Raw genomic sequence first — 16156 nt, 5'->3', positions numbered from 1 at the left:
GCCTCTGGCTTGCTTAGTTGGGGTCACTTCATCTACAGCGATATCCTTGACTTGATTGCAAATAAATGCACAGACACTATTTAACTGAACAGAGATGACATCACTGAATTCAATGATGAACTGCCTTTAACTGTCATTTTGCATTATTGACACACTGTTTTCCTAATGAATGTTGTTCAGTTGCTTTGACGCAATGTATTTTGTTTAAAGTGCTATATAAATAAAGGTGACTTGACTTGACATTGCCTTGGCGGAAATAGTTAACATTGAGAAATAAGGCATATACATAAACACAAAAAGGAAATAAATCCGTTATTGAATAAGCATGTGTCCTGTGTGGCTTAAACTCATGAAACATTGATGTCTCATATATTAGAGCAGTCAATGAAGTTTGTGAAAGAAATCAGTTAAAACTGTATGTGTGTGTGTGTGTGTGTGTGTGTTTGTAAAAATAGATTAACATTTTCATAAGTAACAAGCAAGTGTGTCCATTTTTTCTTTTTACTGGAAGAGTGAAATAACACTCTTAAAGTGGTCCTATCAAACAGATCCGTGGACTTTCTCTTTTGAGACAAACTTCTCATTGGCTTTTCTGAAGGATCTTGGCTGAGAATATTTAGCATGTGCAGTTTATTGTCTCTTCATCTTTTCCCTATTTTGTTTATTTTCACACGTGTTAACGACTTCACAGCTTGCCCAGAACAACAGGGGAATTAGCCAACACAGGCTTGATTAAACAAGCGAAAATATGGTACGACAGACCGGTGTTGTGTTTAGAGATTTTGAAGAGGCATAGAGATAGGACAGATGTGCTGTGTATGTAAGTGTGTGTGTGTATCTGTCGGAGCTCATGGCCGCTGGATATGGACATTCTAGCCAGAGCGGCCGTGTGTGTCCACCTCTCTTATCTCCTGCAGATCCCTTCCTTTCATCTCCTTTCAGACCTACAGGGTACTGGACAAACCTCTCCTTAAAATATAGTCCCCTGCAACACACGCAAACACTCCAAGGCTGCTATCTCACTGCTACAGATGAGGACCTTCCTGTACAGGCCAAATAACATCCCCTCCTGTCCTCGTCCCACTACCACACACACATACACACACATTAGGGTTGGTTCCCATCTCACCTGGCTCAGTGTCCCCTCCTCCACGGTTAACAGTCTTTCACTCCCTTTCTATCCTTCCACTCCTGTTGTTTTTCTGCCTTTGCCTTGACTCTAATCTGAGCCTGTGTGACATCTGGAATGTCCTCTGGTTTTGATCGAGATAGTGAGAGAGAGATAGAGGGGGGAGAAGACATCGTTTGAACGCAGGCAGACACCTTTAAACACTGTAATTTAAAGCATCTATTGTGTTAATTACATAGCAGAGGTTCAGTTCTGTTCTCTGTATTTGTTTTTTGTTCAGGACCTTCAGTGACAGACATGAAAACCCAAGAGCATCGTTCCAGCCCTCTGAAATCACACACACAAAGTGAGTATAGAGATGAATATGAAGCTCATCTTTTAAGGTCAACTAATAATAATCACTGTTGTAGTCACCAAGATTTTGTCTGCTTTAGAAGTACTTGATTAGATCAAGAGTACTTTTTTATCTGAGTTCATCACACAATCATTTTTAATGTTTAATAAGGGGTAAAAACACATTTGGTTCTATTCATCTCATATCTTTTAAGAAAAATATGTTCTTAGTGAACGTCCCATAATCTTGACACTTAATTGCCACTAATTGTTGTCTGATGAATCAAAAATGTCACAAACCAGTCACAAAATTAAAAGATTTGGTCCTTTTTTATGTTTGTATGTAATTCTTACTGAATTGAAATCACTGGGAAATGTTTGAAAAATAAATTCACTTTAAAAGTCCCTTCCAAGTACTTAGGTTCCTTTGTCCTAGCCTGACTACGTCAGACTTCCTACTTCCGCTCAATTTCATTTCGCTTCTGTACTCAGTCTGATACAGCGTCAGAGCTTTCTGTTTGCCACCGGTCTGGAAACAGCCGGGCCAATCAACGAACAGAGGGCGGGCTGAGAGCCGTGACATAGATGCTAAGCACCGAGTTTTAAATTATAGGTTAGAGAAATCGAAAACCGAAACGACCGCGGAAATGGGAAACGAGACACGGGATGCAATTCGCTCTGTTATGGAGAACATTCAACTCTTTTTCAAACTGCAAAAGTCGTTTACAGCCATGTCCACTCGGGTATTTCGCTCGCATCATCATGTGTTTACAACAGGTTTACAGTGGAAGTTCAATCATAGATTTGAGTTCGATGCATGATGTCTGTGCTTCGATGCGGCTGTACAGGCGCATAACATACGTCATAACTAAACGTATATGATTGGCTTACGGGTAACCAATGATTTTAAACTTCAGACAAGCGCCCCCTAGCGAGAGAGAAAACACTTTTCTATTATGCCATTCCAGACTCTGTCTACGAAGCAAAGTGAAGTAGCAGAGTCTGGTATTACCAGGCCACCTTTGTCCATCCCTATAATCACTTAGAATTAAACTGACAATAACAATTTTGTAATGTTGGGCTATCAGGTAAGTCCCATGACCTATTGACCAACATATGGTCTACATTCCTTTACGCATGAGTGAGGAGTAAATACACACATGCACACTAAATTCAATCCCACAAAAACATTCTGGTACTCACAACAAAAAACAGACCTACATACAGATATGCATGGTGACCAGAGCGTAACCCTTCTCTAACATAAACACCAGATCTCACCTTTGAACTCATCACCTTTCATACTGTTATTGGTCTGTGATGCTCTTATTTTTCTTCATGGGACTGTGGCTAAAAATAAGTCCCCATTTCTTGCACCTAAAATAGAGTACTCTCCTCCCCTTCAACTGTTCTCAACTTCCCCTTTTAGGTCCGGTAAAAGCCCAGCTCTTTATGATGTTTCTGTTTTTAACCTAATTAATTCTATAGTGGCCTAAATGGGATTAGGAATTACCCTGTTTTGTGCTTACAGACTTCTAAAACTGAGTGCTGAAACATCATTTACATTTTTTCCATCTTCATCAGCAATTTTTAGAGCCACACTTTACTCTTTTTTTTTTTTTTTCCTGACTAATGACTTAGTTTAGTTTAGTACTTACTACTAAAAACGTATTTCTAATTAATCAAACATTGTTCCAAAGCATCTCTTTTGTCAAAAAGTTATTGAGAACTATGTAGTTTGTTACATAGTTTGCTTAACTGGTAAAACTTGGCACTAGCAGTCATTGGTTTGATTCCAAAGGGAAAAGCACAAACTAATAAATGCATATCTTGGATGCCTTGTAAGCAACTATGGATAAATGTGTCTGCCAAATCAATAAATGTAACTCTACTGTTTTATCACTGTTGTGTTTTATATGTTATTTTCCACATCAACAATTGTTAGGCTGAAGGCCACAAGGTTGTGTGGACAGTCATGACTTGTTTTGAGTATGGTTGTTTAACTGTTATTCTTGTTCATGTAATGACTCTACTGCTGGGCAGCTGTTGTGCTTTAAAAGCGGTTTATTCCTTCTACAAGTGTGTGTGTGTGTGTCAGTGTGCATTAGGAAGCATGAGGAGGTAAAAGACTTAGTGGGCTGCAGCATGAACAAGAGAACTACGCCAAGTTGAATCAAAAGAGGGCTCAAACTCTTTGCCTGAGGGTAAATTGATGTGTGAGTGTGTGTGGGAAGAGAGAGTGATAATGAAAAAGGAGTTAGACCCCCTCTTTCTTTCAGTTCACTTTTGTTACATGTTATTTCTTAAATTAAAAAAGTTGAAGGCGTTATCTTGTTTTGACAGGTGATGCTCGGCCCCACTCCCAAATGAAAGGTCTCCAGTTTCGCAGCATTGCCCCCAAAGCCCCAGCAGTGATTCCATCCTCTGCAGTTCTATGCTGCCAACCTCCCTCAGCCCTTCCAGAAGCATCCACGGCTGTCAGCCCCAAATCCATCCTTGTCCCTGCCCAGAACTATGCACTCATGCAGGTGGCTGGACAAGAGGGGACCTTCTCATTGGTGGCCTTACCTCAGACACAACAGCAACAGCCAATCCAGAAGAACCTTAAGCTGCCTATTCCCAGATACCAACCGGTGCGAAGCAAGAGCGCTCCAGAAAAAGGCTGTAGCAAGATGCTGAGTCCAGCCAAGCTTTCTGCAACCGTACAAGCTCAGTCACCTGCTGTGAAATCAGATCAGAGTTCAGACCCAGTATCAGAGCATCTTGTTTTGATTGATGCTCGTTTATCGTCTGAAAACAACGTTGGGCCCTTGCTCCCAGGATCACATACAGAACAAAAAGTGGAACAAAAAAGCAATGCCGGTCCACTCAATAACCACCACTATCCTTCTGGAACCTCCCTTGTTGCCCCTGTCAAAAAAATCTCACCAGTTAAAACCCAAATAGAAGGTCAAGCCACGGTTGGCAGTGCCATCACACTCCTCTCACCCACTATCTTTAGCAAAGCTGTTCAGATCATTCCATCTCCACCCAAGGGCAAGCTGCCCATCCTGCCCTATGCCAAGGTGAAGAACTCTCTGCTGGCACCAACCAGCCTTGCCAGCACCCTATTCTCAGAAAAGCAGACTGGAGCCAAAAGCAGCTTGAAAAGCCCTCCAGACAACAAAATCAAGTCGACAGACAGCAAAGTTCAAAGTGAAAGCCCAAGTCTAGACCACAACAACTCCCAAATCAAGAAACCTCCAGGCAAGAAACGGGGGAGGAAGAGAAAAACTATGGAGGATATTCTAGCCTTCGAAGCCCGAAAGAAGAGATCCTTGTCGTTTTTTAGAAGGAGGGTACCTGAGAAACCTCCAGCTGGTGTGTCGAATTCTTCCTCTCAAGAGAAGCTGCTTGACATATCCAAAAAGTATCGAAGTATTCGTCCCAAACCGGTACTGGTAATGGAAACCACTATTCCACAACTTGTTCCACTCCCTTCCTTGTCAGCATCAGAGAACCTTGATCAGGAGCTCATATTAGGACAGCAGATATCAGGAAAACAATCGAGTGCTCCACTGTGTTTGCAAGCTACTGATCAGCAGCCTGTGGTAGAATGTAAAAGTGGTGGAGGAGTGATTTACACAAGAAGTCATCCGCTGCATCGTTGTCCTACCTGCAACAGGTGTTTCCAGTTCAAACATCACTTGCAGAGCCACATGAACAGCCACAGTAACCTGCGGCCTTACGTCTGCCCGGTATGCAGGAAGGCCTACGCTCACTCAGGAAGTCTTAGCACTCATATGAAGCTCCACCATGCGGAAAGCAGGCCCCGGAAGAGCCTTTGCTGTGAATTCTGTGAGAAGTCTTTTGGCTATGTGGGTGTCTACTTCAGCCACTTGAGAGAGGTGCACCGGGTAATACTAACTGTTGAACCGTCCATCAGTCAACACGAAGAAAACATGTCTGTAGGAGAGTAAGTAATAGTAAACTTTGAGCGTTGACTCTTGCTACAGCCTCCTTGTTCTTGACATAGACGTTCCTTGTCTTTCAGGTTTTCGGAAGCTGGTGAACAGGCCTCAGAACAACGTGTTGACCCAGTCGAGCTACAAATTAAGTGTGGCCGCTGCCAGGCCATCACCCCTACCTTTGCTGACATGAAGCTGCATTTGTTGTATGTGCATGAAGAGGAGGTCCAGGTGCAATTGAGGGATGGGGCCATTCGTGGGGGCCGTGAAGCAGAGGATGAACTGGTCAAACATGCAGCACATTACTGGAGGCAGCTCAATGAGAAACGCAACCTAGTGCACAGCGATGAGGAGTTCTTCTCCTTTTCCAAGTTCAAACGCCACCACCATTCTCACCATCAAGAAGCCAGAGAGAGTCAAGAAGAGGAGATGATAGGTAAGGAGGGCCGTGTATTAAAGGGCCTCAGTAAAGGTTTATCCCTGAGGGTGGGATCTCACTTTAACTGCATCCTTTGCAGTAAGGTGTTTAATAAGAAACAGGACGTTATTGAGCATTGGAGGGCACAGCACAACTGTGAAAATCCCACCCTTCTATGGGATGTCCTGGACTTCAAAGGGGAGAGCAAGCTTACTGATGGGCCAAATTAACTGCAAATGGGTAATTTATTATTTGCTCCATGTGTCAACTGTGTGGTTTATGCAATGACGTTAATGCAAAAAAAAAAATCACTAATAGACTTTTTATGTTGTTGTTTTGTTTTGCAGTTTTTTAACATCACAAACGTTGTTTTGTTATGCTTGAATTTCGTTATGTTTTATGTTTGGTCTTTTTATTTAACGTGCATTAAAGCAGATGAAAGTGATCTATAAAATTCACTAACCATAAATTCAGTCTTAAACATAACTGTGGTCCAGGTGCAGATGTTACATTACTGCCAGCAAATAGAAAAGCCTAGAGATGATAATTATAATTTTTAAGGTTTGTGGACACAGTGTGTTAGTAACTGCTTCAGTTGAGTGAATAAGGTGAAGCAGACTAACAAAGGCTCATCAAAAACACATTGCCACTCAGACAAATTGAAAATTTGCTATAGTCTGAATACAAATGGGGAATGATTAGCATGCTTGAAACAACATGTCAAAGAACATTCAAAGTAACACAAATTATCAGTGACATTCGACAAACACATATACATAATCACACCGTTTCAGTCCACATTCCACAGCTAAAATAAATACTGCTAAAAAAACTCAGCTTTTAGACAAGCAGGACAACTAGTAAGGATTTAAAATATAATTAAGAAAATAATACACTCAGTTTGGCCAGTTTTAACTGTTAAATTTAGTATGAATGTGTGTAAATTGAGTGTTTCATGAAATTTTCTGTGTTGTTTTTTGGATGGAAATATTATGTTTAAAAATAGTTTTTTTTTATGGTGAAATGTGGTGATTTATTTAATCAATTTATATTATCAGCCTATTCAAAAATATTTCTATTCATAAAAAAAATTCAGGGTAAAAAAACAAACTAATTGTTATATATGTATAGATAGATAGATTACAAATATATCTAAAAAAAAAATAGAGTATACAACTGTATATTGACAATATATATTTACACAAAGACCCCCCTTGCTGTTTTGATCTAAAAAATTAACAATGAAATATATTTACATGTTACAGTGTCTTAAATGTTAAACCGGCTTTAGCTACATTACCAGTCAAAGATTTGAGCACACTTTTTGGCTGATGATTAAATGTTAAAATACATTTTTAGGCCTTACATAAATGACATGTGTGTAATCTCTTCATTAAAATGCAAAAAAAAAAAAAGGATGATGGGACCGAATAGTAAAGAAAGCAGCCAACAAGTGCCCAGCACACATGGCATCTCCTTTAGTGTTTTTTATTTTAATTTTAAAAATAAAATAAAATAAACACAAAAAAAATACCTTCCCAGGTGGATTCTTCATTACTTTGTTGAGAGATTGCCCAGAGTGTGTGGAGCTGGAATCTAGGCTGCTTAAAAGCATTTAGCAGTCTGGAAGAGTCCATTCTAGTTTCCAAAAGTTACAGCCAGTTTGCCGGTTTTGGGTGGTCCGAGTTGACAAATTTGAGAAAATCACAGTGTGTAATAGGTGCATTTTTTTGCCTCAGACAGTGATTTATTCCACTTGGAGGAAATCAGACAAATTGGATATTTTTAGCCCATTTTAAGTTTGTTTCAGTTTGTTGTGTTTGGAACGACTTCCAAATCTTTTAGTTTACATGTTCTAGTCGACCAGTGTATGAATCTGTTCAGTCTTGTAGCATATTCCAGCCTTAAAATAAAATATATTTTATTTATTTTTTAATAGTTGACTTTACTACTCTGAAAAATATAGACATTCAAAGAATGTGTGTTCAAACCTTTGACTGTTGTCGTGATCTACTTTACATCTACTCTACTTTTTTTGTAAAGCAAACTGATAGTTCACTAACATTACATTCTTGACACAAAACGGACAGCAAATCTCAAAGCACCAACTCATTTGTCTTTCAAAGTTGAATTCATATTTTAGATAACCTTAAGTCAGTAATGTTGATCTTAACAGTCAGTAAACAGATAAATGCTGCTTGTCTTGTTGAAATTACCCCGCCAGTGTAGGACTTGTCTTTGGTGGATTGCTCCTGACTTACCTTCAAAAGAGAATGAAAAGAAATGACTTTGTTTCAGATGTGGTCTTATTATACTTAAAGTGATTGATTGTTTAGTGAATCGGTTTCACTTTCACAAGCCAGTAATGACACAAACAGTCTGGTAGCATTTCCAGTTCTGAAGATTTCCCCGCCACTGTGATAGATAAACGTGTCTGTTTGTGGCTTTAGATAAAGTAAGCCCTAAATAGCATTTGTACGAGAGCGAGCATTGTCCCTGCATTATTGATTATTGGTGCCTAAATAAAAAAAGAAATGAATAACGACAGTAATAGTTGGTGTGTTTATTTTATGCAACAACCTCCTGGCTGTCAGTCTTTGATTTCTCCCGTCATCACTCTAATGAGCACAAGCCATCACATAAGCTGCTGCATCTTAAGGCTTATCTTATACCATATTACAAAGACATTTACCGCAAGACTTCATTTGTAGGTTGCACAGAACAGTGAGCCGGGTAAGGCAAGAATTAAATCAATTTCAGCTGGACACATGATGGATTCGTATTTAGACAACAACCTATATTCACTGAAGGAGTGCTAATGCTTTTATAATGTTTCTTGAATCATTAAGTGTCATCATCATATCGTAATATTAGTTTCCCATCCCAGTGTGATCATTTTTTGGCCACAAATGCAACATCCAGAGTGTTTTATGTCGCTTATAATTGTGAGTTACAGTCCTTCGATCAAATTTTATATTGTATTTCTCAGTGCTTCCCAAGCAGCTCTGGCTCTGATTTATAACCTACATTAAATGATCGTAACTTCTCCGTCCCAATATATAGTGCAGTCACTTTAGATGCAGGTAGTGAAGGAACGTCAACACCGATGCATATTCCTCTTTAATCTGTGTGGCACTCCACTCTCTCTCTTCACACCAGAAACATGATCACTCACAGGAGATCAAAGCCCATCCTTCTAACAGGATTAGAGAATGGAGCTTTAGAAGGAAGAGAGTGTCTGTTTTAAAGTAAATGAAGGATGTAGGTCTGTAGAGAAGAGAGGCGGAAAGGAGGTTGCAGGAAAAAGAAAGGAAGTAGGAGGAGATTGCAGAGACGCGATGCTGGGGAAAATAAAACATCTAAAGAGACGGTAAAAGAAATGGGGAGAATTGACGGTGAAATTGCATGTATGCGCACACCATCCATTTAATTTGCAGAGATGACCATGATGAGAATGAATTCTTCATGAAGTATGATGAATGGATACTGAAAAAGAATGATCGAAAAAGTTCTCCAGTCCAAAAAAAAGCAGCAGCCGAGATACGGCGAGCATGTAGACATTTTAATGCAGCATTAACCTGCATGGAGACTAATGGAAGCAAGAAGCTCTATCGATCCGTCCCGGTTTGCACGGAGGAGGCGAAATAGAGAGATGATGCTGAGCTGAAGATGAATGAATGAAGTGAAGGGTCTGTCTGAAGTAGATAACATCACCTGCATTTACAGACACAGGCCTGTCTGGAACCCAGAGTGTGATGTGAACTGAATGATCACATTCACTGGAATGAGATACTTAGCAACATTGAAAGCTTTATGAGAGAAAGGAAGCATATCAGAGCATCTTACCTCTCATAACCTTTGATATGATCTTTTTATTTGACTCTACAGAGGATTTAAAAATCTAGAATCAGACTTGTATCGATTCTTTAGGAATTGTTTGAAATGTAAAAAGCAAACAATTTGTAACATCTAAAAACAAGATGAGTTTAAGTTGGGGGAAATAATTTTAGCCTATTGGAAAACTAAAATTTTTGTGTTTTATGTGTAAACTTGATTACATTTGCACTACTGTTCAAAGGTTTGGAATCAGTAAGCTTTTGTAAAGAAAAATAAATGTATTCATTAAGCATGCATTAAACCGACTGTAAAGACATAATGTTAGACAAGTTTTCTATCTTAAATGCTGTTAATGCTGTTTAAACATTATGGTGGCACAGTAGTGCAAACAACAACATTTTCACAAAACAATGCATAGAACTAATTTGTTTATGTTTTTTTAATGCCTTTTATTGAGATAGAACAGTAGAGAGATAGCAGGAAAGCACTGGGAAGATCTGCAAAGGACCTTGACAAGAATCAAATTCAGGTCGCCTTGAGTGCAGTGCGCTGTATGTTGATGGACTAACCACGAGTCTATTGTCGCCAACGACTAATTTTGTTTTGTTGTGCTAATTTTGTGTTGCAGCTTATTTCCATTGTGTTGTGCTAAATTTGGATGTGTTGCGACTTGTTTCCATTATGTAGTGGCTTGTTTCCGTTGTGTTGTGCTAACGTCATTGTGTCGTGGCTTGTTTGCGTTGTGTTGTGCTAATTTCGTTGTGTTGTAGAAATTTTATGTTGTGCATATATATGTTTCATATATATTCATCAAAGAGTCCTGAACAAAAACGTGTCACACAAAAATATTAAGCAGTACAATTGTATTTAACATTGATAATAAGAAATATTTCTTGAACATTAAATTTGCATATTTGAATGATTTCTGAAGAGCCATGTGACACTGAAGACTGAAGTAAGGGCTGCTGAAAATTCAGCTTTGCCAACACAGGAATAAATAATTATGATGTTATTTGGTTAAGAAACAACAACCTTTTGAACAGTAGTGTAGTTAGATTTATGCATAAAACAGTTTGCCAGTTGGGTAAGAAAAATAATCTTAATTCAAGATCATCTGAAAGCAAGTCTTATATATTATGCCATTTTGCTTCTTACACTTCCTTCCCATCTTTCTTGTTTTAATGGGTCAGAGAACATGATATTTATGATATTAAAGGTGCTGTAGGGAACTTTTGTAAAAAAATATTTTTTACATATTTATTAAACCTGTCATTATGTCCTGACAGTAGAATATGAGACAGATAATCTGTGAAAAAATCAAGCTCCTCTGGCTCCTCCCAGTGGTCCTATTGCCATTTGCAGTTACTGACCGCTCCCGGTAAGAAACAACCAATCAGAGCTGCGGTCCGTAACTTTGTTTGTGTTCAAAATGTAGAAAAATGAACATAATAAGAGAGTACACCATGAATCCATTTTCCAAACCGTGTTTTTAGCTTGCCCTGAATCACTAGGGTGCACCTATAATAAGTGTTTATATTCTGACTATTTTAGATTGCTTCGGGGGTACCTCGGCGGAGTAACCCAGTACCTTTGTGATTCTTCATAGACATAAACAGAGAGAAGTAGTTCCGGCTACAATGTTCTTCCGCAAGACGCAAGCAGTTCTGTTTATTAACTGCTAGAGCGTCAAAAGTTCCCTACTGCAGCTTTAAGTGGTTCATTAAAAACTAAACTAAAAAGATCTATGAGGTCTGAATATATATGTTTCTTCCCATTCAAATATTTATATAGAGAGAGAGATACGAAGCCCTTGTCAGTGACATTGCCACTTTTTTGGTCTCTCCTGTATGCTGTGTGGTCCAGATGGTACAGAATCTCTGTTCCACTGGGTCTCTAGTAGACCGCCCAGAGGGACAGTAGCCATCTGCCCAGGACATCTCACTACCCACACACACACACAACTACACACACAGACAAAAGAGCCTCTAAACTGCTCATCTTGAACACTTCCTGATTTCATCATCAACGGTCAAAGCACCCCAACGAAGGGGCCCCAACTTCACCCAGGGCCAATCTTGGAGCTTTTAGTTATTACGTAAACACTATTCAAGTCACTGAAGTTGTTCGCAAATACATATTTGTTTGGTTTATTTATAGTTCGATATTCCCTTGTTGATTAAACACGCTCCTGTTTTCATTCTCAGCCAATCAGTGCTCGCTCATTCCTCGGAATAGATTAGTGATAATTGGCTCTCGGTTGTCAGTACTTTAGCATCCTAATGAGAGCAATATTACTAATCTAAAAAGGGGAGTGAGAAGGTACTCCAAGTTTGACTGTTTTTAATGAGACCCAGGTAGGCTAACCAGAGCAGTCTGGAGTAATTAGGAAAGGATGTAGAGCATTTTCTCTCCCCCCGTCCCGCCCCACCACCATCTTCCAATGTCTTCCCAAAGGGAGGATCCTGACAGTGGAAATCTAAGGGGGGGCTCAAGGGAATTAGGTCTGCCTGAGTGATAACCTACATTCACCCAATCCAACGTATTTCTGCAAATAAGGCTAATGACATACCACAGGCCTGCAGACATGCATGAATATTGTGTTATGTGCATGTAAGCACAACATTAACTAATATTCAAAAACCGGCCACCTACACATTAAGACATGAATGCATAATTGTTTCTTCTTCTTTATGCACCTATACATACATGTTGCATGGAGGAACTTGTAATTGTGCATCCATACACACTGTTGCACACATAACCTTTGATGATGCTCTTCTTCTCCTTTGATGGCAGTTACCTGCGGCATGTTCTGAAATTCTCTTAACCTTATCTGATAGGTTAATTAGTAATGCATATTCATCGCACTGGATGCCAGGAAAATGTCAGAAGCGATATGGAGGAGTGCTTTGCATTTACCTAGGCGACATTACAACTATATCAACAAGTATTTTTAAACCGCTCCCCTTTTCTATCACGCTTCATCAACAACTGCATAGAATCTAATACACGATTACAATTAGAGTTGATCATATTTCACTCCAGTCCTCCTTTCCTCTGTTTTCACTTTCACGCCAGTTTGCAGGACTAATGAGTTCTCGCAATTTGCAATTAAGAAAAGCATTTTATCGTTATCACCTCCAGATATATTCCATCCCTCCTTCCTCCCTCACACCCCCTTTCCCAGATGGAGTGTTACAGTGGCCCCCCTTTGTGATGATCCCCCTTAGGGAAACCTGGATCCCACCTCGGCGGTCAGAATCAATTACGTTCATATCTCTCTCTCTCTCTCTCTCTCTGCTGTTTCTATGAGTCAGATTTTGCAGGCGCAGCACAGACTCCCCCGTCAGGTCCTGAGAAAATACTCCTCCTTTCAGTGCATTTAACGGGTTTAGAGGGGGCACTGGAGAGGTGATAAATTCACTCAGAGCGAGAGGAAAATGGAGAGAGGGGGAAAGGTGTATGTATGGGCCGGGGAAGCGGATGACAGGTAGGAATAATAACCAGACAGATGAGGGAGGAGAAACAGGGACAGAGAGAGAAGAGGGTGCATGTTATAGAGTGAGACAAAGTATTTTTATATTTATCATGAAAGTTTGTTTTGATTAGTTGATGCAAATTTTAAAGAGATTCATGTTTTGTAAGCACTTTATTAAAAATCCCTTGTTTGTGTCAGTCAACAGTTTTTTTTTTTAACCAATCAAACTTACAACGTTCTAATTAAAATTTCCCTATCATCCATCTATCTATCCATCCATACATCTTGGGACTTTTATGTAAAATACAAGAGGGTAGCTTGAAAAAATACCTTAAATATATAGCTTCAGCTTAAAGTTCACAGGTTATTGTTTGATATGCATGCCTTAAAGAGACAGCTCACCCAAAATGGTGATAGATAGATAGATAGATAGATAGATAGATAGATAGATAGATAAAAAGATAGTAAGAACATGAGTGTACAGTACAGTCTTTAAAAAATAACCTCCTAGCTTTAAAGTTAAAACTATTTTAAACTACATTTCCAGCAAGGTTTCGTCAAGCCAAGACAAGGGTTTGTCTTGAAAAACATTCTGTTTCTAGTTTTATATTAAGGTCTGTGTAGTTCGGTGCCTAATCATGGAGCTAATCCAAAAGCGTTCAGGTCTGTATCCTTCAGTTACTTGCAATGTTGAAATATTTGGCATGCAGGTTTAAAAGATCTCTTGAGAAACCTCTCGTATTCATTTTCCTTTGGAGAGGGCTGTCTTGGTAACAGAGAAAACCATAAAATAAACATGAAAGAAAAATAAACAGGCCGAAACAGCACACAAACATTGGCAGGGTTAAACCAAACTGTGTGAATGCCTCATTCTTTCTCTTCTGTTCAACTACCTAAAACGCTCCAAACGGCAATTCTGAATTTCTCTCTGGCTTGAAACACACGTAATGTGGAGTTTTCACATTACATTGAAGTTGTTTTTTTTGCATTCGTTTCTCAAACAGGCAAAATGCCATGCACGGTGAAACCCATCAGCGTTACCAGATTACAGGTCATGAAATACAAGTTGTGGAAAGGAACATTAAATTCTTTACATCTTATTTGGGAGAGAGCATTGAACAGCACTGTCAATGCAATGCCTACCTCTCATATGTCTCCATAATCAATACCATGTTATGCAGCCACCGGAGGGAGAAAGAGAAAATAAAGAAAAAGAAAAAAAGTAAGAAAGGAATAGAGTGAGCAGACCTGAGCTTTCCTGTATTAAACGCCTGAGTGGGTTTACAAGCTTTTTCAGCAAGTTAATGCATTGGCTGGGCCTTTACCAGTAGACAGTTGAGTTCTGCATACAGCTCATTGACCTCACACGTATACCTGGGCCACACGTGTCACGCATTGCTTCCAAGTTCTATTACGGGACTGGTAGAATCAATATATCAAACATCCTACCGAACCCAGTCACACAGAGGATTATATCTCAGAACTGCATACTTTAATAATGTTTCTTTATACATTTATCACCGAGATCTTCTGGTTTTCAATACCGCCATGCCTCCAGGGCTCTGATAACTGAGAATTGATATTTTCTTCTAGGCTTTCCACCTGCTGTTTACTTGGACAATGGCAAGAGAAATCACACATCAATATTTCTGACTCAGCAGAGCACAGAAAGCCAAAAGCTCAAGATTACTATAGCTTACACCCTTAGTGCTGCTTTTAAAGGGCCAATTAGGGGAAGTTAAAACTGTTTGCCAGAACAGTGTGGCAATACACTGTATAAAAGGCTGAGGTAAGTACTGGCTTGCCTTTTGCTCATAATCTCAAATTGTATGGTAGGTTATGGAGGTTTTTATTTTGGAGCAATTAGCTCCAACTTTAGCATTCTTTTATTTATTATTTATAAAATGTTTGTATCATCAGTTATAATATACAATATTGAAAATGATTTATTTATGCACTTACTAGTAGTTCATATCAGATTTTAATCAGGATAAACCAGGACAACTTCTAGAGCTTTGCTTCGGCTGCGTTTTCACTGTGTTGTCATGTGTGTTAGGGAATAAAACGTTCAGGATATGACCTATTGTTCTGAGATAATGTGCGATGTAATGTTCTCCAGCTCTCTTGGACAGAGCACGGTCAACGAAAAAGCCCCATCGCCGCAGGCTACAAGGAGGGCCAAGAAACCGCACCTGCCAAAGACAGACTCCATCATGAGAGCCATATCAGGTTTTACTGCAGTGATGTGTGTGTGTGTGTGTGCCTCTGAGGAAACAAAGCCTTTTAAACACCTTTTCGTCTACACATCATCCAAAGGTACAAGCACAACCTCCGAGCAATGCCTTTAACTCTGGGAAAACATTACATGCAACACATGTTCGGCTTCAGGACTGTGGAGACGAAAGGGAAAATAAAAAATGAAAGCGTAAAGGACTAGCAGACAGAATTGTGGAGGAAGAAACGTCAGTCATGTAACCTTGGAGAGTTATGGGGAAAAGATTTCTCAAGGCCTGTGAACGAACACACATGCGCTTATCCATAAGCAGCAAGCATAACTCTTCTAGGACATATTTACATGTGAGCTGTGATATAGGCCTGGTCTAGCACTTTAAAAATCATATAAAGCATCTATTTTGATACTTAGAGTTCAAGACCTTGAGTTCTTATAGACATCAGAAGTTACATTATCACATGACACATAAACTGTTGTTTGTGTATGAACATATTGCAGCGCGGTTGACATTGGGTCCAATATTACATATACATTTCACAACAGGTAAATGTTTCCGAGTGCTATTTCTACTTCACCTAAAATTATGTTGCTCATTAAGGCATGCTCTTCAGTTTGAGCTGGTGAAGCCCATAGATGTGTTGTAAGAACACACATATAGCCTACTCTCTTTGGAAAGTATTTTCATTTTAAAGCTTCAAGCCCACTTATTTTATTTTCCCTCTCTTTCAGCGTTACAAACATTGCACAGAACATCGTATTTTTGTGGTAACCGACAACAGCA

At 39.3% G+C, this 16156-nt stretch overlaps 1 protein-coding gene across 5 annotated transcripts in view; it reads left to right on the top strand.

Annotated features, from left to right (window-relative positions):
* LOC113111526 (zinc finger protein 438-like) overlaps nt 1-8378 on the top strand; it is a 54770-nt gene extending 46392 nt beyond the window's left edge. For 4 of the 5 annotated variants that reach the window (XM_026276325.1, XM_026276322.1, XM_026276324.1 and 1 more), the window contains 3 exons: nt 1410-1475; nt 3806-5417; nt 5496-8378. In XM_026276325.1, the coding sequence (XP_026132110.1) occupies nt 1427-1475; nt 3806-5417; nt 5496-6057 (2223 nt within the window). In that variant the 5' untranslated portion in view covers nt 1410-1426 and the 3' untranslated portion in view covers nt 6058-8378. Of the gene's footprint in view, nt 1-1409; nt 1476-3560; nt 3667-3805; nt 5418-5495 lie in introns of all 5 variants that reach the window. The other variant, XM_026276326.1, reaches the window with a different exon arrangement.
* The last annotated feature ends 7778 nt before the right edge of the window (nt 8379-16156 follow it).

Source organism: Carassius auratus, chromosome 12 (genome assembly GCF_003368295.1).
Source record: "Carassius auratus strain Wakin chromosome 12, ASM336829v1, whole genome shotgun sequence".
Lineage (NCBI taxonomy): Eukaryota > Metazoa > Chordata > Actinopteri > Cypriniformes > Cyprinidae > Carassius > Carassius auratus.
Note: the sequence above shows the minus strand (reverse complement) of the source record. Positions and strands in the feature narration are given on the sequence as shown.